Here is a 21395-nt window from a genome sequence, read left to right as displayed (position 1 = left end):
TTGGGTTTGATGAAACCCTGTGGTATTTTGTGTGGAAACAATTGAGCACTTATTTTTTAAATACCATTGCCCCTCACTTACATTTCTAGCAACTATGTATTACTAATTGGATTAAACTTAATCCTAAGTCAAGTTTATTTTGGGTATTAGAGCCCCATAAATGTTGTTATTTATTTATTTTTATTTTTTTTATTCTCAAAATAAAAGTATTAACAAACACCTCCAAAAACATAAAACATTTCAAAATAAGTTTTCACAATTTCCTTCACTGTTAATGGTTGAATTTGTGTCCATCATATTCCGACCTCTCGTGAAAGCAAGTTGCTTGGATGTTGGTAGAGGTACATGTTCATTGCTAATCATTGAGACTACATCAGACATGGTAGGTCCATCAGTCGCGCTTTCTTGGACACAAAGAAGGCCAATATTAATGAATCTCAGCATAACAGAAATGGCAGAAGGATATCCTATTGTTGGCTTCATCAACTCCAAACTTCGATCATCTATCCACAGTTCCCAAGCCTAGTTTCATTTCAAAGCATACTAAATTTAATTAAAAACTAATAGCATTTTAATTTATAAGATTAATGTAAAACATAAGGAATTTGGAAGAGTATAAAAGCTACATACGTACATATCTAAGAAGATTGAGTGATTCACTGTTATAGAACCCAGTGTTCTTCTTGTCACTCACAATCTCTAGTACCAATACTCCAAAACTAAATAAATCAGAATTTATCGAGTACAAACCATCCATAGCATATGCAGGAGACATATAGCCATTGCATTCGAAAATATAGTGAACGACTATATTAATAGATTTTTATGTGAATATCGTTGACAATTGCAAATGGAGTATTGCTGTGAGAATTACAACTTTTACTATATGTCATTTACAAACTTGACGTGACAATTTGTAATTGATGAAATGATTAAACAAAAAAAATAAAATTGTTAGTTACTTACATATCAACTATACACTCTTAACTATTTTGCCAATTGCAGACTGTCATATCAGTTTGTAAAAAAAAACTTGTACTAAAAGTTGTGGTATCCTAAGCACTTTATTTGCAGATATTAGATGTGAAATAGATTGCATACTTAATAAGTTTCCACAATTCGATTTGTATTTGTTTGTGTTTCATTGTCTCCAACCATCCGAGCCAATCCCAAAATTTGATATTTTGGGATTCATTTCACTATCCAATAGAATGTTATTGGGTTTTAGATCTCTATGTATGATCTGTAACCTTAAATATTGATGAAAATAAAGAAGCCATTGAGCAATCCCTTCAATAATGTGTATGTGTGTCCCCCAATCTAAATCCTCTTCTTGATTTGATCTGTTTACATAGTAAAACTAGGAAAAATTAAAGCTCAAAAAACAAATAAAAGTTAGAAAGAAAAAAAGTATTATAAAAAGCATGATAACAAAAACACGCACACACCAAAAAGGTACAAATCCAAACTTTTATTGGGCATATACTAGTAGATTAACATTTTTTCATCTCTCTCAATACTGCAGCCTAAGCGTCTAACAATATTTCTGTGCTGGAGTTTGGCAATTAGTATTTTCTCATTTTTGAACTCCTCAAGCCTTTGTCCAGATCTTTTGGAAAAACATCTTTACAGCAATTTCCTGCCCCTTAAGAACCACAAGTTTTTTAAACTGTCATGAAAGTTTATCAAAAACATCTTTATAGCAATTTCCTGGCCCTTAAGAACCATAAGCTTTTTAAACTGTCATGAAAGTTTACCATTACAGGTTTTCTTAATAGTTTTGAAGTACATTCATCATGAGAATGAATCATATATACAATGGTCCAAAACCTCATTCTCCAAGCGTATTGGCAGTTGAGAAATTATTAGTTACAAATGATACACTCTCGTAACTGAATAATGGTAACTCAACATCTTTATTCTCTATTTCTCCAAACTATTGTTAGTGTTCATTTCATCACTGATTGGATGGAGTTCAATATCGAAATCAAATAATAGTAAATTATTACTTGAAGCCTTTTGTCCTGTTTAATATAGAATGATGACAAATGTGTTAAGTGGCATTTCTAAGTGTTGTGAGTGGACGTGTGAGTATTGAGTCCCACATTGTGAAAAAATAAACAAAATAAGTAGTTAATATACAGAAGTGGACCAAAATCTATAAACTTAAACTTTTGGGTTAGAGTGGTGTCCAAACATATATATTAAGGTGCTTTTAGTGGACTCCATAAGTGATTCTCTTCCTAACAAATTGGTATCAAAGCTATGGATCAGCTTTCGCTTAAGCGAGTATCTTGGTCTTTAATGCATTTGGTTTGGCTCCGGCAAAGAGTGTGGATGGCTCTCGAAGCAAATTCGCATTTGGTGACATGCAATTGGTGCAATTCTTATTCATGTGACACTCTTGGATTCGTAGATGACTCACACGCAACGAGGAGGTAGGTTAATGTGGAAGAGACTTACACGTGAGGGGTAGATTAGTTCTAATTGCACGTATGAGTGTTGAATACCATGTTGAGAAAAAATAAACAAATTAGTAGTTAATATATATTAGTGGATCCAAACCTTTAAGCTTAAGCTTTTGGGTTAGAGTGGTATCTAAACATGTATATAAATGAGATATTGTAGACTCTTTAGGCGATTCTCTCCCTAACACTAAGAACAAGGACTTGTCACGTTTTTCTTGCCTTAGATTAAACTAGACTTCCATGAAACTTTTTGAAAGTGATTCCTATGTATGCTTAGAATATTTACACTTACCTATGTGTTTGAGCTTTCCTTTGCTTGAAAACAAATGAAGAGACATGAGATAAGCCTTGTTGTTGGAACTAGCATAGCTGCCCATACTTTCCATTTTTTACCTAATTATGATGATAAGAAACACTATTAGCTCAATGCAAAGAATGGCGTATTAGCTCATAATGAAAGATGACATAAATTTGGGAGATTTAGGTCATATGATCAAAACCAAAGAGAATTAAGTACTTCGATGCTCATCAATAGCAAGTTTGAGATAGATATCTTCTCCAGTCTAGTCGCCATGTGAGAGTTGATGTAAGTTGAAAAGAGCTCCTTCCGAAATCATACACCCACTCCTATTATAAGCATAAGCTATGCAAGAGCAATTATTCATGCAAGCCACGTCACAATTCCTAGCACTCGTTGCCAAATATTTGAACCAATCTTTTGTGCCATTAGCATACATATTATTCTCACATTACAAAGGGGATTTCCTCACACACCCACTTGAACAATCCTTTAGACTGATGTCTTCCATCGAAAATGGTTCAAAACCTTTTAGACATTCACAAGGGTTTAAGAAATTCTCATGGTAGAACATGCCAAATGCACCACACAAACCATAGACATGAGATTGGTCCCACGGTACATACCAAAATACATTCCATTCCAAAGGGCCAGACATCCACGTACACAGCTGCAATGTTCCTGTAGTCGACATCACTAATATAGAATGGTGAGATGAATTATAAAGAGAATGAATAAAATATCTTCCATTTTCATTTGAAAGAAAACTAATGTTGTATACAGAATTCAATCTCATCTCAGGAGTTAAGCTAAATTAATTCCATTCTAAACTCCATAACTCCAATAGATTTGGGATATGTTCCACTCTAAGCAAATTTGATTGCTTCTATTTGGGTCTAACCCCTCCCAAGAACACTCCAAGTGCTGGATCTTCTAAACTTTTCCATGAAACGAGTAGCTGTTGTTTTCGAGTAACCTTATCAATCCAAAACTTTGCACTTGGGAGCCATGTATCGGTCGGATGGTCGAAACTTTCCCACAATATAGAAGATGCATTTGACCTATCTCTTAAAACAAAATTCCCATCTTCCCCAAGTACTGCTTCAGTTGAGCAAGGAAATGTCAAATTTGTCAACCAAAAATGGGATGTATCGGTCGAATGGTCGAAACTCTCCCAAAATATAAAAGACGCATTCGACCAATCTCTCAAAATAAAACTCCCTTCTTCACCAAATACTGCTTAATGGTCTAGGGTTTAGGGATTAGGGTTTAAGGTTTATGGTGTTGGGCTTTAGGGTTTTGGGTTTAGGTTTTGGGGTTTAGGGTTAAAGGGGTTTGGGGTTTAGGGTTTAAGGTATAAGGTTTAGGGTTCGGGGTTTAGGTTTTGGGGTATAGGGTTTAGCCTTTAGGTTTTTAGGGGTTTAGGGTTTAGAGTCTAGGGTTTAGGGTTTAGGTTTAAGGTCAAGGCTTGGATTTAGATTTTAGGGTTTATGATCTAGGGTTAGGGTTTAGGGTTTTTAGCGCTTAGGGTTTGGATTTATGGTTTAGGGTTTATGTGACGACCCGTTTTTTTTTTTTTTTTTTCTTTTTTTAATACAAACATAAACGAGTCCTCACAGTGGCAAGACGATGTGTCGCAAAGCCAACATATGGTACATACCCCATAATACGTACCTAGTAAATCAAAGTAACATCTATTTAACTATGCAGCGGAAACATAAACTTGAATAGCAGAAATCACAATATAAACTCTAATACGATCTATTCATAACCAAAGAGCCATATTACATCTATCTGTTTATGTCTTTCCTCAAATCAAACACATTAATTTCACAACAGAAATGGCTTATACAATAACAAGTGACACATGCGTCACAAGTTATAAATAAAACCTATTAAACAGTGGACACCCGTGGTCGAGCAATTATGACCGTCGCGGCGAGCTTCAGTTATAACATCTAGAGTACACTACTACCAAACCATCCACTATACCGGAGTACCTGCAATCACAACATTAGAGCCTACACAGTTGTGAGGTTGCCGCATCCGCACAGGTGGAATTATAAGTCCACCATCTTAGCATAAATAAATACACTGAGACCTCAGAGGTCTATTATTCACTGAGTTTTTGCAAAGAACCAACTTTTCCTTTTTAGTCATGCGTACAATATAACAGCTACCAATTTTATAAACTTTTCTTTGAAAAACCCCCATAGCTGATACAGCAAACACCGACTAATAGAAAACATTTTAAGTATACTATGCAGCTGAGACTTATACGTAGAAGTTCCATTGTTGGAAACAACTACATACATCCTCACCTACTATATTACTTTCGATTCAGTGACTTAAAAACAATAGCATTTAAATCATGCAACCATCCGATAGAAATATACATAAATTCTTTCCTATTGAGATTATTATGCATACTAATACGTCTAGCAAAACAACTCATAGTATAAAAACATCACTCATAAAAAAAATGCTATACATGTTGATGCAAATTTTCCTATATGGGGCTTGCCTCGAGGTAGTAAACTATATAGAGCTTTACCCGAGGTGGTGAACTGTATGGGGTTTGCCCCGAGGTAGTAAACTGTATGAGGCTTGCCCCGAGGTGGTGAACTGTATGGGGCTTGCCCTGAGGTAATGAATTGTATGGGGCTTGTCCCTGGGACTTGTCCCTTTGAGATTACCGTTTCCCGTAGGTCGTAAACCTCACTTCGTTCCATGTTCGGCGTTTATATGCTCATGCTTCATGCCTTAAAACAATATATATCTTTTCCAATTCCATGATCATGCTTTAACACATGCTTTCAATAAGATTCCATAAACAGTTTAACACATCAATTCATCAATCAATATTTGCGTAATTTAAATCCCAATCACAGCACACATTCATACCCTTTAAATCAATTCAAACACCTTTATTCATGCATTAATTTCATAAACATCATGTTCCCAAACTTTATACTCACTCTAAAATCACATTCATGTTCCATTGCAATCACAATTTTCAAAACTCCCAACCATAACATACAGTCACACCATTCATTCAAACTCCACATATCATATTCATACTTCAAAACTTCATCATAATTTCAATATACTCAAAAGTACTCAAATCATCCAAAACAAATCATAATCAATATACAGTTGGTTCAGGTTTGTAAAACAATATATATTTTGCAATTCATCATATATGAAAATAATACTTCTCAATGAGTAGAATACTCACCTTGGCTGCATTGGACTCTTGACTCGAATATTCCATTGAATTCTAGTTACATGAACTCTACATTGGAGAACCAATTAAAGTCTCCAATCCGGACAAGATCCTGCAAACATTGGTAACATTAGACTATGCTATTGAACCTATACTTTATGACACATAAACTACCCGCGTACTCACACATCGCATCACTCACTTCTAAAGCTAGCTAGATACCTTAGGCTATTATTAGGTTAACCATTAGTTGTAGGTTCATATCTTATCTTGCTTATTACCCTTAAGACACGTTTACTATTTTGTTAGCTTATTTATTATTATTGCATCACATTATCATTGATAATCCCTTTTATGGCTTGTTGTTTATTTATCAAGTTAGCAATATATTTTTAACTCATATATATATATACACACACACATCCAACGCTTAAACATAATCTGATGATACACTAAAATACTTAGTGTACATGGATAAGTGAATTAGGTACTTAGTCACCTTATTATCATTATTAACTATTAAGTCTTATAGTTTGTTTATTTCTTTAAGCTAACTAAGTACACTTGGTCCATATATGTATATATGTACACATATATGTATAGAAGGCTTACTAAGTTAAGCATAACCTCATAATGCACTTAGGTATTTTATAATACTTAGATAAACACATTAATCATATAATTACATTGCTAATCAACTTTGGAACCTATTTATGTATTCCAATAATGTCACTATTTTATATTTGTTGTCTTAAGGCTATTTGGACAATTTACCATTTTAAAGCATTCTCATTTAAACATTACACTTAATACTTAATCAGTGCTAATTACTAGTCATCTACGCAACTTAGGTCATAGGACCTAATTGGATTAAACCATAACTCCCTTGACATCTTCATCTTCAACTACCCTATGCAACTCTTATTCTTTTACTACATAAATACTTGAGTACTTGGACTATGGGGCCCTAATCTTATTTAACATATTCTTAATGACCCTTATTACACTTTATTTTTATTTACTCCTCTTTTTACTAATTATTTGTTTTACACTTTTCTCTTATTCTCCACTCACAATTCTGTCCAAGGCATTAGCCATGAGCTACCAAAATCAACCTCCATTAACTTAACAACCAACATCATCAAATCCCCAACCCAAAACCAGATTTGGATTCCACCAAAAAACACCCGTCCAAATCAGCCCATACATTCTCCAAACTCAAACTATTAATCACTAAACTAAGCTCCAAAAATACAACATCAAATCTAGCAAGACTACTTCACACCAAACCACCAAAATCCAAGACCCCAAGAGAACAACACAATCAGTCCATCCCATGGAAGTCCATCCAAAATTCCAACAATTAACAATAGAGTATTAAACACAAGCTAAAATCACTAAAAACCAAAACCTCAAAAGACATACACCATTCGGCCATCCCCTTCCAAACTCACCATGAAACCCTAAATTTCCATCTTATGCAAAACCCACGATTTCAACCTAAATCAAACCAAAGGGAACCCATTCGGTTTACAAAGCAAATCCAAGAAATTCTTAACAATACCCATTCGGTTTTCACACCAAAAATCTACAATAATCTCCTAAAAACTGAAACCCATTACCATTTTAACCTAAAATCCAAATCTAAGCAAATCTCAAACCATTCACATGATTTTCGTGCTCAACACATAATGGGTAACACAAAATTACAAAGGGAAGCTAAAGATTTTACCTCTTAAAGCCCATGGCCGGATTCTCTCTCGGTGTTTCTCTTCATCTAGGGTTGCTTGTACGTGTGTAAACCAAAGAGAAGAGGAAAGGGAAAGGGGAAGGGCTGCATGATAAAAGAAAGGGGGAGATGAGGGTGTGCAGGTGGGGAGAAAAGAGAGAAGAAAAGAAAGAGGAATGGGGAAGAGAGTGGGCGTGCATGAAGGAGATGAAGAAAAGAGAAAGAAGAGAAGAAAAGAAAAGAAAGAAAGGAAAGAGGAAGAGAGAGAGTAAGTGGGACATGTGTCAAGGTGTTGGTGGTTAGGAGAAGATAAGGTTATCTTCTCCTAGCCAACCGGGTAATGACACGTGGCAAAGTGGGATTGTCTTTTATTTTAAGCCCTAACTTTTGTTAAATTACTACAGGACCCCACTTTATTAAAATTCTATCATTTATAAATTGTTATTTAGCCCATCATTTTTAATTCCATTAAAACTTACACTTATAATTAATTATTTATTTAACTAGGACTTATTGTTTTATTGTTATTATTTATTTTAACTCCATTATTTTATCTTGGACTTATTATATTTACAGAATATAAATATTATCACTTAAAATATGATTATTACTCTCATCTATTTAATAAATATAATTCATTAATTTCTAAACTCCCTATTTATTTTTCTTGGTCTTTACAATTTAGGGTTAGGGTTTAGGTTCTAGGGTTTAGGGTTTAGGGTTTGCGATTAGGGTGTAAGGTTTAGGGTTCAGGGTTAAGGTTTTAGGGTTTAGGGTTCAGGGTTAAGGTTTTAGGGTTTAGGGTTTAGGGCTTTGGGCTTAGGGTTTAGGGTTTTAGGGTTTAGGGTTTAGGGTTTTAGGGTTTTAGTGGTGAGGGTTTAGGGTTTAGGGTCACTTTAGGTGGAGACAGGGGGTTGCGGGATCCCCCAACCCTAAAATAAAAATAAAAAAATAACAAAGGTCTCACACTCACATTGACCGATAATACAATTTGGTAAATTGTTAGGCTGTATAAGTGTTATATTGCATGTTTCGGTGGTCGCAAGTGATTAAGTGAAAGCTAATAAGGTATTTCCTCCATTTGAAAGGTTTTTCCTCCACCTCCGGCGGCTTTTCAAGGGAGGAGGGATGATCCTTTTCCCTCCCTCCTCCCTTTCCCCCTTGTTTTTCTTCTTGCTATTCTTTTCTTCATTTTTCTCTTTCTCCATAGTTGCTATTCTTGGTTCCTCCAAATAAGACAATTATAGGTTGCTCTTCGTCCCTAGCTCGTTGTTCCCCGTCGTTAAACTGCTCTCCGCCTCTTTCTTGCTCCCCATTGCTAATTGTTTCTCGGATCGGCAAATGGTCACAGATTTGGCTTTTTCAAGGCTAGATCCGTAAACTTTCGTAAGCCTCGCCCTTAGACGTGTGCCACCACCATGCTCCTGGGCCTCCCTGCTTCCTGCAACTCTCCTTCATGTCGTTGTTCGACCACCATGCACTGACACGTGGCACTTAATTGCTGATGCGTGGCACTCATATGCCAACGCATGGATCCCACTCACTCACGCGTGGACTTTCCGGATTGCGGCTTTACCATACTCCTTTACCACTGCAGCTATTTTTTGGTGTTTTGTCGTATGGCCTGAAATTCAAAAACTTTCGAATGCTTTTTACATGATATAGGGTATGTACCATATGTTGGCTTTGCGACACATCGTCGTGCCACTGTGAGGACTCGTTTATGTTTGTATAAAAAAAATAATAAAAAATTAAAAAAAAAGGGGTAGTCACAAAAATACTTTGGAGTATTGCAAAAATTCCCTAAGTTCTATTTGGTTAATAAGAAATTAAGTGGTTGAAAATTGGAATGTAAGTAGAAAATTTTCTAACAAAAATAAGGTTGTGGAGAGATAGGTGGGATTAGTTTGTGTTCTTCAATTGACAAAATTGTCCGTCCTAGTTTCAGACCAAAAAGCATGAAGTTATGTTTAACATATATGATATGTTGGTCTCTTTCAAGGTGAACACTTGCCATTTCTTATATATATAACATTTATAATGGTATATTTTGGAAAATTGATTGAATCTATGAGGACCAATTTACTGAAATTATTGGATTGTGCCATGTTGTATTTCAATTGGGTGTTTAGTCAGAGCTCTGATTAAAAGTTCTGTAATTATTGGAAATATTTTATCATCGATAATAGTAGAAATTTACATATATAATATAGCTGTGAATATACTTTTTGTTAAACTCACATCATTGCAGTTTTGCATATCGCATAATTTAGAGATATGTTTCAAAATCTTCAAGAAGATTGGTTCAAAGATATAAGTGAACCAAGACAACATTTAGTGACATGTAGGCTATGTAGCATATATATCAACGTGCATACAAATCAAACAAAAAGATTGGTTCTTAACATTTCTTTTCTTTGATATAGGAGACGTTTCATCGGGCTTCCAGTGTTGAAATAGTTACGCTATTATTTGAGCAATTTCCTGCAGTGTCAATTGTTGGATTTGTGTCCATCATGTTCCGGCCTGTGGTAAACGCTGGTTGCTTGGGTTTAGGTAGAGGTGCATGTTCATTGCTAATCATTGAGACTACATCAGGCATGGTAGGTCGATCAGTCGGGCTTTCTTGGACACAAAGAAGGCCAATGTTAATGAATCTCAACGGAAGAGAACTAGAAGAAGGATACCCAATTGTTGGATTTATCAACTCCAAACTCCGATCATCTACCCACAACTCCCAAGCCTAATATCAATTCAAATAAATGTAAGTTTTATTGAAAACTAAGAACATTTCAATTTATAAGACTAAGGTAAAACATAAAGAAATTGAGAGGATATAAAAGATACTCACATATCTAAGAAGATTGAGTGAACTACTGTTATAGAAGCCAGTATTCTTCTTGCCACTTATAATCTCTAGGAGCAGTACTCCAAAGCTAAACACATCAGACTTTATCGAGTATAAACCACCTATAGCATATTCCGGAGACATGTATCCACTGGATTCCAAAATTTAGTACACTATTTTTTTAGTAGCTTGCTAAAAGAATTTAACCAACAATTGCAAATATCATATGTAAACAAGTTGCATACTTACTAAGTTCCAACAATTCGGTTTGTGTTTGCTTTTGTTTCATTACCTCCAACTATTCTAGCCATGCCAAAATCTGATATTTTTGGATTCATTTCACTATCCAAGAGAATGTTACTCGGTTTTAGATCTCTATGTATGATTCGTAACCTTGAATATTGATGAAGATAAAGAAGCCCTTGAGCGATCCCTTCAATAATGTGTACACGTGTCTCCCAAGCTAACATCTTGTTCTTGATTGGATCTGTTTAAATAGTACAACAAGGAAATTAATCCTTAAGAACCTAGAAACATATGAGATTAAAATAAAAATACATATGTACATAAACATGCACTCACCAAAAAGATAGACGTCCAAACTTTGATTGGGCATGTACTCATATATCAATATTTTTTCATCTCGCTCGATACAACAACCTAAGATTCTGACAAGATTTCTATGCTGAAGTTTTGCAATTAGTATTGTCTCATTTCTGAACTCCTCATTTCCCTGTCCAGATCTTTTTGAAAGCATCTTCACTGCAACTTCCCTCCCTCTAAGTAATTTCCCCTATGAAGGAGCACCATAAGCTCTTTAAACTTTCATTAAGATTTACCACTAATGTCGGTTTTCTTGATAGTATTCAAAGCACATTCATCAGAAAAATGTTACGCACCTTGTAAACAGGTCCATAACCTCCTTCTCCAAGCTTATTTACAGCTGAAAAATTATTAGTTGCAATTGATACACTCTCATAACTGAATAGTGGTAACTCAAAATCATTCTCTTTTTTCTTCATATTGTTGTTGGTATTCATTTCTTCATTGATTGCATCGAGCTCCGTATCGAAATCAAATACTAGTAAATTATTGCTTGAAGCCTTCTCTCCTGTTTGATAAGAATTAGTCACTATACATGGAAATCCAACGAGGTGACATCATTAGGTTCACCAAATAGGGCCAGCTTTACCTTATAACAAATTATGCGGTTGCCTAAGGCCCTCAATTAATGAATATTAATAAAGATTTTTTATAAAAAAAAAAAATTAAAAAAAATTAAATTAAATTAAATTAAAGGCTTAATTATAATCAATATTCTTTAATTAAGGCCCCTAATTATAGTAATAAATAATTAAAAATGCATTAATATCATTAAATTTTCCAAAAAACTTAATTCTCCAACATTCCATTCTCGAAAATAAGTCTTAAACAATTGATAGTATTAAATTAGATAGTGTTAAACACCTTTTTGGTCCTTGAGTTTTGACAACTTTATTTTTTAGTCCCTGAATTTCAATTTGCATCACAGATGGTACATCAATTTTGAAAAAAAGACCAAATTAGTACCTTAGTTAAGTTTTTCGTCTAAAAACTAATGGTCCGCCATGTATCAACCTCAAAAATTAAAAATCTTTAAAAATTAATTAAAAATAATAATTTTTTAAATTTAAAAATAAAAAATAAAAAAAAACAAGGGGGTGGCTGGCCACCCCCATGGGGTGATTCGGCCAACCCTTGACAAAAAAATAAATTCAAGGTCAGTTTTGGCCCTTGGGGGTGATCGGCCACTGGGGGTGGTTCGGCCACCCCCAAGGGCCAAACCCTCCAAATTTTGTTTTTTCCATTTTGCCCTTGTGGGTGGTTCGGCCATCCCAGACCGGCCATGGGGGCGGCTCAGTCATCCCCTTGTTTTTTTTTAATTTTTTCAATTTTTTTTCAAATTTTTTTTTTTATATATATAGTGCCACGTATCAATCTTAGAGGTTGACACATGACAAGCTGTTAGTTTTTTTACAGAAAACTTGACTGAGGTACCAATTTGGTTTTTTTCCAAAGTTGTGGTTAAGTGGGCTCGGGGCGGGGTGGAGCGGGGCGGTTTTCTGCCCTTTTTGCCCCCGCCGCACAGCCCTACGGATTCCATATTTTGAACCCATGAACCGCATATTTTAGGGGAAAACCATGCGGTATGGGTACATGCAGGGAGGGTACGTGCGGGGCGGGGAGTGCAGGTTTGACAGGGCCGGGAGGGTCCTTTTTGAAGCTCTAAAAATTTCCAACAAAATCATATATGGATATATCAAACAATGAAACAAAAACCATATTTCCAAGTTTCCAACAGAGAAAACATAGTGAAGCAGTGAAAATACCCAATTTCGGCGCCTTAGAACGAGAGTCGACACCCGTGATTTTGTGAAGGCGTGAAGCTCTAATTCTGTCATTGAGGGTTCTAGGAATCCTTCGGACAGTGTTGAAGGGGATGAACAGCACCTCCAAAGCTTTCGTTTAAGTGAAGGGAAGGACTTGCTGATCTGACCATCTGTGAGTGTTTTGTGAGGAGAGGCTGTGAATAGGGGAGAGGAGAAAAATGAAGAGAATAAGGGAGGGGGCGAGTGGGTGTTGCGACGCTTGGAAGGAAAGAAATGGAAAAATGAAAGGGAAGGAGGGGGGGGGGGGGGGGGGGGGGGGAGGGGGGTGTGCTCCAGCGGTGCTAGGTTAAGAGTAAAGGGTAGGGGTTTTTTAACTTTTTCTTTTATTATGTGGGGTGGGGCCCCAGTTTTTTTAAAAACTAGGACCCGCAACCCGCCCCACCCCATGTGAATATCTCACATTTAAACCGGTACCCACAATAAAAACCGAAAAACCGGTGTTTCATGGGGCGAGGTTGCGGGTACAGGGCAGGTTCTGCGAGTCCTACCCACCCCTAGTTGAAATACCATTTGTGATGCGAATTGAAACTCAATGACTAAAAAATAAAATTTTCAAAACTCAGAGACCAAAGGTGTATTTAACCAAATGAGCTAATCAAATAATTTTAAAGACATTCTCAAATAAAACCAATTCTCCAACTTAAAACATTCTATTCAATTTCTTGGGAATAATGGAGAGAATGAAAATAATAATAATATTTAATTACGTTGTGGATAAAGACTTTTTAGGCCTTGTAATGAGCACTGAGCAACTTTAACATTCAATGCTAATCATTTCAAAAAAAAAAAAAAATCAATGCTAATAATATATTATTCATTCCAAATGTTAAAAAGATAGAAATTATGCTACACGTACAAGTCCAACGTTCAAAATAAAGTGGGAAAAAAAAAATTAAATGCTAAGAAGATAGAAAGTTTTTTTAAAATATTTTATTCAATTATAAACTCCTTTCTTTATAAGTTTCCTTTTCTTTTTCTTTTTCTTTTTCTTTTTTTTCTCTCCATTTCCCAATTCAAGTCTTATTCAAATTTGAATTATTCTCTTCTTCCACAATTTCATTAATTATTTTCCACCAAGTCACTATTCAAGCCTTTCAAGGCTCTAAAATCATTTCATAGGACCATAGCTGATCAGTGAAAAAAAAAAAATTACTCACTTAAATAAATAAAAATAAAAATAAAATACAATTTTCAAATAAATAAATAAATATATATAAATATATATATATATATATATATATATATATATATATATATATATATATATATATATATATATATATATATATATATATTTTAAAAAAAAATTATACCCCACTTAAATTTGTGGTCTTACGCTTCAAAATGTATCGAGCTGCCCTATCACCAAAGTTCAACCACTAAGCAATGTCAGTTTCCAAAGGTAACTAAGTTTATTTAGTCATTTATGCAAATAAGAAGTAATAATATAGCAGTTCATTCTGATTCTAGTGAAATGACCAAATAACTGCAAATCAAACTCCTTCACAGAGACATGATGAAAGTTGTTGGAGCTAGGGCCCCCACAAACAGGAGCCTGAAACACTATCTTCACCAACCAATGATGCTAACAGCTAGCTTTCATTGTCGGGCCATTAGAAAAGTGTGTTAATTAAGTGATGTTCCTAAGAACAAGGACTTGTCACAATTTTATTGTCTTAGATTAAAGTAGACTTACTTGTAATTTTTTGAAAGTGATTTCTATGTGAGGTAATTAGAACATCGTTTACACTTACCTACGGGTTTGAGCTTTCCTTTGGTTGAAAAACAAATGAAGAGACATAAGATAAGCCCTGTTGTTGGAACTAGCACAGCTACCCATACTTTCCATTTTTTGCCTGATTATGATGACAAGAATCACTATTAGCTCAACCATATATAACAGAGAATGAAATATTAGTACGTTCATAACGAAAGATGACATAAATTTGTGTAGATTTTTCACCTTTGGTACTTTGATGCTCATCTGCAGCAAGTCTGAGATACATAATCTCCCCACCATCTGAGAGTTGCTGTAAGTTCAAAAGAGCTCCTTCCCATATCACACAGCCGCTGCTATTATAAACATAAGCTGTGCAAGAACAGTTATTCATGCAAGCCACTTCACAATTCCTAGCACTCGCTGCCGAATATGCTTTCGAATTAGAGGGCAATCTCAGGAATGGTATCTTCATGAACCAATCTTTTTTGCCATTAGCATACGTATTGTTTTCACATTGCAAAGGGGATTTCCTCACGCAGCCACCTCGCCAATCGTTTAGTCTGGTGTAGTTCATCGAAAATGGTTCGAAACCTTTTAGACACTGACAAGGGGTTGAATAATTCTCACGGTACTGTACCACGCCAAACGCACCACACAAAGCAAAGACATCAGATAGATTCCTCGGTGCATTCCAAAATAAACTCCATTCCCAAGGGCCACCCAGCCACACTAGTTCCCTGAACTGTCCTCTGTAGTCAACCCGATATTTAGAAAGGTAAGAAGGGTTTTGAAGAGAGTAAGTAACAGATCCATCACTTCCATTATTACTTGGCACAAAAGTGTAGTTGAAGATATACCTCAATCCGTTCATTTCAGGAATTAAGCTGAAAAAATTTCCGTTCCAAACTCCAGAACTCCAATAGATTTGGGATCTGTTCCACTCTAAGAAATACTGATTGCTTCCATTTGGGTCTAACCCCAACGAGAACACACCAGGTGCTGGATCTTCTGAATTTTTCCATGAAATGAGCTTATCGACTCCAAGCTTTGCACCTGGCAGCCATGTATCGGTTGGATGGTCGAAACTCTCCCAAAATATAGAAGACGGGTTCGACCTGTTTCTCAAAACAAAATTCCCATCATCACGAAGTACAGCTTCAGTTATATTTGACCCGGGAAATGTCAAATTTGTCGACCAAAATGGGATCTTGGAGGAACCCTCAAACAGGAGTAGATTGCCATCTTCTGAGAGGTCAAGTCTTGACGAAGATGGGTCAGACAAAGGGTTTTCTCTATTTGCTACCCAAACAACTTCCTTCGGAACAAACCATTTATACCATATGCCCAGGTATATTTTTAATGAAGAGCCTGGAGTGAAGAAACCGAGCTCAAAAGTGCCACCTTGAGATAATATGATCTCGTTCTTTGAAAAAGAAAGAGACTGACCTGCTGAAAGGGTATTACCAGCTATGGAGAAGCATGCTCTGTAACAAGACAGGATTAGAAGCAGAACAAATAAGAGCCATGGCTTACTCGTCATGCTACCCATCCCTCTCTATAACTTGCAGTATCCCAGTGAGTAGTTTCAGAAAACTTGTACTTTTTTTTTTCCTGAGCAATACTGGAAGAAGGGGAAGGAGCAACAAACAAGAAGAAAGAAAAGAATACAAATTAAGGAGTGTACTCATAAGAATTGTAGAAAATGACTTTGTTAAAGTTGAGTGCGTTGAAGTCATCAAGTTGTGGACCGCATTTAAAGGATTTCCTTCTTGGTCTTGTATTAGGAGACTTTGACTGACTTTTTGTTTTTTTTTTAAATTGACTTTGACCGACTTAGTCGCACCATATAATAGTCTCTTGTTTTTTTTTTTTTTGTGAGTTATAATAGTCTCTTGTTAAATGACTAGAATAAGCCGTATAGCTTCAACAAGAATAGCACTACAAAGAAAGAGAGGGGTTTTTTTTTTTTTTAATATATTTATTATTATTCTCTTTCGAAGTAAAAGTGAGAAGTTGGTGTATTAGAACTTTGAGTGGTTTTCTCCAATTGCTACTCTCTTATACTAACCTTTTGATACTAAATTTTCTCCAGGTTGCCTCTACCAATAGATGTATCTCATATTAAGAGAATCATTTTAATCTAGTGTCATGTGTGATTAATTTAATTTTATTATCTTCTTATTTTTCGCATATCACGAGTCTTGAGAAATAGGATAAATTTCTTTACAATTGGTATCATAGCTTTTTGGCTCGGATGCGAGCAATGGCAGTAGAAGAAGCAAAGATTGGAATCGAAAAGTTCACAGATTTTAGATATTAGAATATGCAGATTGAAGATATTTTTTTTAGGAAGGACCTTTATCAACCTCTTTTACGAGTTCAACTCATCAAAAAAAAAAAAAAAAATCTCTTTTAAATGCCAAGAAACATGTTCATGGCATTTAATTAGTGGCAATTTTAGTATCCTTGTCATTCACTGCTGAATAATATCCCCCAAAATAATGAACATCATACACAAATCCTGATAAACTAATTACTCAAACATATTTTGATAAACAAATTTATAAACAAAAAAGTCATTGTCATCAAAGAAACCCACAAAATTCTTCATTTAGTAGCTGCCAATCTCCATCTTAGGTTAAGTGTGACGACCCTTTTTTTTTTCTTTTTTCCTTGAAAACATACAAATGGATCTTTACAGTAGTATGACTACATGTCGCTCAGTCAACATATGGCACATGCCCCATAACATGCACCTAATAATCAGAGTTACATCTAACAGCGGAATATAATAATCAATGTCTAGCGGAACACATATCATAAGCGGAAATACATCTAATACATAACAATTAATTACAACAATTGTCATTTATAAGTCTACCTATTTAAGGTTTATAAAACACATTACACTAATTACATACTAAAATACAAGTTCAACAAATACATGTCACGTAGGACATGAGCCATAAATAAAATACTCAAAATGTGAACTACCCATGAATCTGTGATTTATGACTGTCATGAAGTGCTCTAATCATAGCATCTCACTCGCTAAATGGACGAGTCAATATCTATATCCGCAGAACCTGCAACCAAAGCATCAATGCCTGCACGGTTGCGGAGGTTGCCATATCCGTATAGGTAAAATAATAAGTTAACCGTCTCGGTACATAATACCGAGGCCTCAATGATATTAAACTGATTGAGTTTTCGCAAAGAACCAACTTTTCTTTCTAGACTTGCGTATACTATAACAGCTACCAATTTTATAAATTTTTGTTTGAAAATCCCAATAGCTGATAAAGCAAACACCGACTAATAGAAAACATTTAAAGCATACTATGCAGCTGTGAACATATATAGAAGTTCCAGTAATCTCACCTTGGAAGCTTCTACATATCGACTCATCTACAATATATTACTTTGATCGGTGGCTCGGACATATGTGCACATGATCACCCCATTATAGGATTCACGCTTACACATAAGTCTTAAGCAAGAAAACATGGCATCTAACTCTTCAATACTAAGATATCATCATGAACAACTATAGAAAACCCGCAAAAAACAACACTATTATGCACTCAATAAAATATTTGCATTATATTCAATACAACAAATATCCAGTTGGGGACGCAAGCCCAATGGTCTACAACCACAAGGTATGCCAAAGGGGAAACCTCTAACCTAGTGGTCTTTAGTGCCCTAGGGGAACGCTAGCCCTTTGGTCTTTTAATGTCGTAGGAGAATGCTAGCCCATTGGTCTTTAGTGCCATAGGGGAACGCTAGCCCATTAGTCTTTACAAACAAATGCTATAGGGAAACGCTAGGCCATTTGGTCTTTACAAACAATTGCCATAGAGGAATACTAGCCGATTGGTCTTTACAAACAATTGCCATATGGGAATGCTAGCCCATTGGTCTTTTACAAACCACTTTATGCTCAAAACAATATACTTTTGTTTTTTAAGAACTATACCTTAAACACATGCTTTCTTAAACAATGTTCTCTTAAAATAGTAAACAATCCAATGTCAATTTCTATATCACAATTTGTATAATTTAAATCCCAACAATAGGCAATCAAGCACCTTAAAACAATTCAAATAATACTTTTCATTCATGCTTCAATTTCGTTAACATCATTGATATATTTCAACATAATAAGAAACTACTCAAAACATCCAAAACATTTATTTCAACGTACAGTCGATTCGAATTTATAAAACAATATCTATTTTGCAATTCTATAATATATGAAAGTAGTTTTCTCAGTGAGTAAAATATCGCCTTAATTGCACGGATTTAAGCACTAGGCGTACTAGACACCACATTGCAATGCATCACTGTGGAATAATACATTGCACTATTTAGCACTTAAATAATTAGCACTTGAATCGCTCAAGGCTAAACCGTTGGAAAACCCATAATATTTTTTTAAAGGTTCCAAACTTTTACCCATTAATCCTAGACACTAACTAAAACTCAAACAATACTAATCCAAAGTATTTACTAAGGGTTAGATATTAAAATCACTATTTAAATAATTACTAACCCGCAATTAATTTCACTAATCCATAAATTATTTTCACTAACACTTTTATAATAATATTAACTTTAAAATTATATTCACAAATATCTTTTTACAAAACCTATAGCTAATTTGGGATTAATCGTCACAATAACCACAATCAATCCACAAATTAACAATCTAGGTTTTAAACACTTAAAAACTCCCAAATTAATTTAACCCATCAAATTAGGGTTTTCAAAATTAAACCATAATTTATAAAAAAAAACTACTCCAAACACAATATTATTAACCTAATAGCATTTACTAAGGGTTAATCACATAAAAACTCAATTAAAATTAAATACCCAAAAGTTAGTGTTTGAGGAAAACTCACCAAAATTTCACCTAACCAAAACTCATGGTTTGGATAGCTTCAAGTAAGTTTCAAGTAACCCATTACCTAAAGAAAACACTAGATTAAATTCACATTTCAATATTTTAACCCAAAAATGTCAAGAACACGACTTTAGTGTTTTACCTCAAAACGATCGGTGATAACGTAGATCCGAGTGTAAGAATCACATTTCCGAAAATGGATTGAAGATCGGACCGTTGAATCTTCGTGAATCATAATTTTTTTATGAAAAACCAAAGAGAAAATGAGGAAGAACCGGACCACCCCCCCCCCCCCCCCCCCCCCCCCCCCCCCCCCCTTTTTTCTTTTTCCTTTTTTTTTTTCAAAAGAGGCATTCTGCCTTATTTCGTGGTGAAGGGCAGCTGACCCTTTATTTTGTGAAGGACCACCTGGCCCTTTATTTTGTGAAGGGGCATAGGTCGCCCCACATGTTATTTATATTTTTTATTATTTATTTTTTGACTTTTCTTTATGCTTTTCTGATTTTTTTTTTTTTTTTTTCATTATTTCTATTTCCTATTTCCTTTTTCTTTTCTATTTCTTCTTCTTATTTTATTTCTTTTCTATTTTCTTTGAACTTAAAAACATCACTTATATTTTCTTTTCATAGCTATCATTTACAAGTTCATAGGTTAAAAATAAAACACTTAGTTTTGTTTTACCACATTAAATAGACTTATTTTTATTTAATCTCAATAAACCCATTAAATATTTTCTTGAACATTACATTAAGATTCCAAGCCATTAGAATAAGTGCATTTGAAGAGCTAGGTGGACCTGCTTTAGCTACTGATGTATATCTGTGCTCCTAGCCAAGTCCATGGGTAAAGGACTTTATTTAGGGCAGTTGCAAGATTTTTCTGCATTATATCCATCCTTCAGCAGCTCTACTTCCTTTAATTATAAACCCTACAATACATTTTATTATTCATATTTCAATTGTTTAGTCTAACAATTTATTCTAAACAAAAGTAAAGTGTTGGGGATAAAATCAACCCCGAGGGCACGTGGATCCTAACCTTAAGTCACCTCGGTGTTACATCTTGGATATTCATAGTGACCCTGTATAAAAGATTGTCTTGGTATGGTAACACCTCGGACCTACCGAACTCAATAACTGTGCAAAATATCCCGAGATCTCCTAGTGTGATCGGAGCGAACATGTCTCGGATATCTACGCCTCGGGGTGCTATATCCCGAGATCTCCTAGTGTGATCGAAGCGAACATGTCTCGGATATTTGCACCTCGGAGGATTGGTTGAAGCACGCTACAACCGTCTCGGAAGTATCTTCTTAAACTCGACTTCAAATTCGACTAATAAGTGATTAAATGTTAACAGAACACTGGCATGAGTTCATCCCTGAAGCTAGAACATTGCACAATGAGATAAGGCTCATATCCAGGAAGCCTAAAGGCTAATCTTTATCCCATAATTAGTGGGATAAGGCCGTAATGGAATAGACCAAGGATTGAAGAAGCAGAGTGCTATCCAACTTGGACTCTGTTGCCTTATTCAAATCTCCTGAAGATAAGGTCGAGATTCGAACCAACTGGGACTCAAACTCCTAGTCCAATTGGGTTTCGAGAGTCCCAGTAAGTCTGTAACGTAACCATAAGCCTATAAATAAGACTACTACGCCAGGTATTTGACACACAGATTCTCTGAGCTTTTGAGATTACTGATGTTCTCCAGAAAATTAGTTTGAACTGACTTAGGCATCGGAGTGGGCGGAGTCGGTACCCCCGAC

The 21395-nt window shown here is 35.2% G+C and overlaps 1 protein-coding gene, 1 long non-coding RNA gene and 1 pseudogene across 2 annotated transcripts; all 3 read right to left on the bottom strand.

Annotated features, from left to right (window-relative positions):
• Positions 1 to 240: 240 nt before the first annotated feature.
• Positions 241 to 3460, bottom strand: LOC133882014 (G-type lectin S-receptor-like serine/threonine-protein kinase At4g03230; annotated as a pseudogene).
• A 1088-nt stretch (positions 3461 to 4548) lies between these two features.
• LOC133881000 (uncharacterized) lies at positions 4549 to 7912 on the bottom strand. The gene is made up of 2 exons (XR_009902479.1): positions 7725 to 7912; positions 4549 to 4766 (listed from the first exon to the last, which is right to left on the bottom strand). It is a non-coding gene; the product is annotated as an uncharacterized LOC133881000 (long non-coding RNA).
• Positions 7913 to 9981: 2069 nt separating this feature from the next.
• On the bottom strand, positions 9982 to 19905 carry LOC133881456 (receptor-like serine/threonine-protein kinase SD1-8). The gene is made up of 9 exons (XM_062320386.1): positions 19770 to 19905; positions 19626 to 19691; positions 14962 to 16339; positions 14753 to 14854; positions 11469 to 11680; positions 11152 to 11362; positions 10819 to 11056; positions 10573 to 10720; positions 9982 to 10464 (listed from the first exon to the last, which is right to left on the bottom strand). Exons 3-9 carry the CDS (start codon positions 16265 to 16267, stop codon positions 10156 to 10158), a joined length of 2526 nt encoding a protein of 841 aa, XP_062176370.1. The 5' UTR covers positions 16268 to 16339; positions 19626 to 19691; positions 19770 to 19905; the 3' UTR covers positions 9982 to 10155.
• Between the last annotated feature and the right edge of the window lie 1490 nt (positions 19906 to 21395).

Source organism: Alnus glutinosa, chromosome 11, assembly GCF_958979055.1.
Source record: "Alnus glutinosa chromosome 11, dhAlnGlut1.1, whole genome shotgun sequence".
Classification (NCBI taxonomy): domain Eukaryota; kingdom Viridiplantae; phylum Streptophyta; class Magnoliopsida; order Fagales; family Betulaceae; genus Alnus; species Alnus glutinosa.
The sequence above is the reverse complement of the archived record's forward strand: the minus strand, read 5'-3'. Positions and strand labels throughout refer to the sequence as shown.

Excerpts from the sequence above, each read along its gene's own strand:
- LOC133881456 (XM_062320386.1), bottom strand. The coding sequence starts at position 16,267 with ATGGGTAGCATGACGAGTAAGCCATGGCTCTTATTTGTTCTGCTTCTA. Across the intron at positions 11,057-11,151 it reads TTTGGACGTCTATCTTTTTG|ATCCAATCAAGAACAAGATG; the intron begins GTGAGTGCATGT and ends CTATTTAAACAG. Across the intron at positions 10,721-10,818 it reads AACCGAATTGTTGGAACTTA|TGGATACATGTCTCCGGAAT; the intron begins GTAAGTATGCAA and ends TTTGGAATCCAG.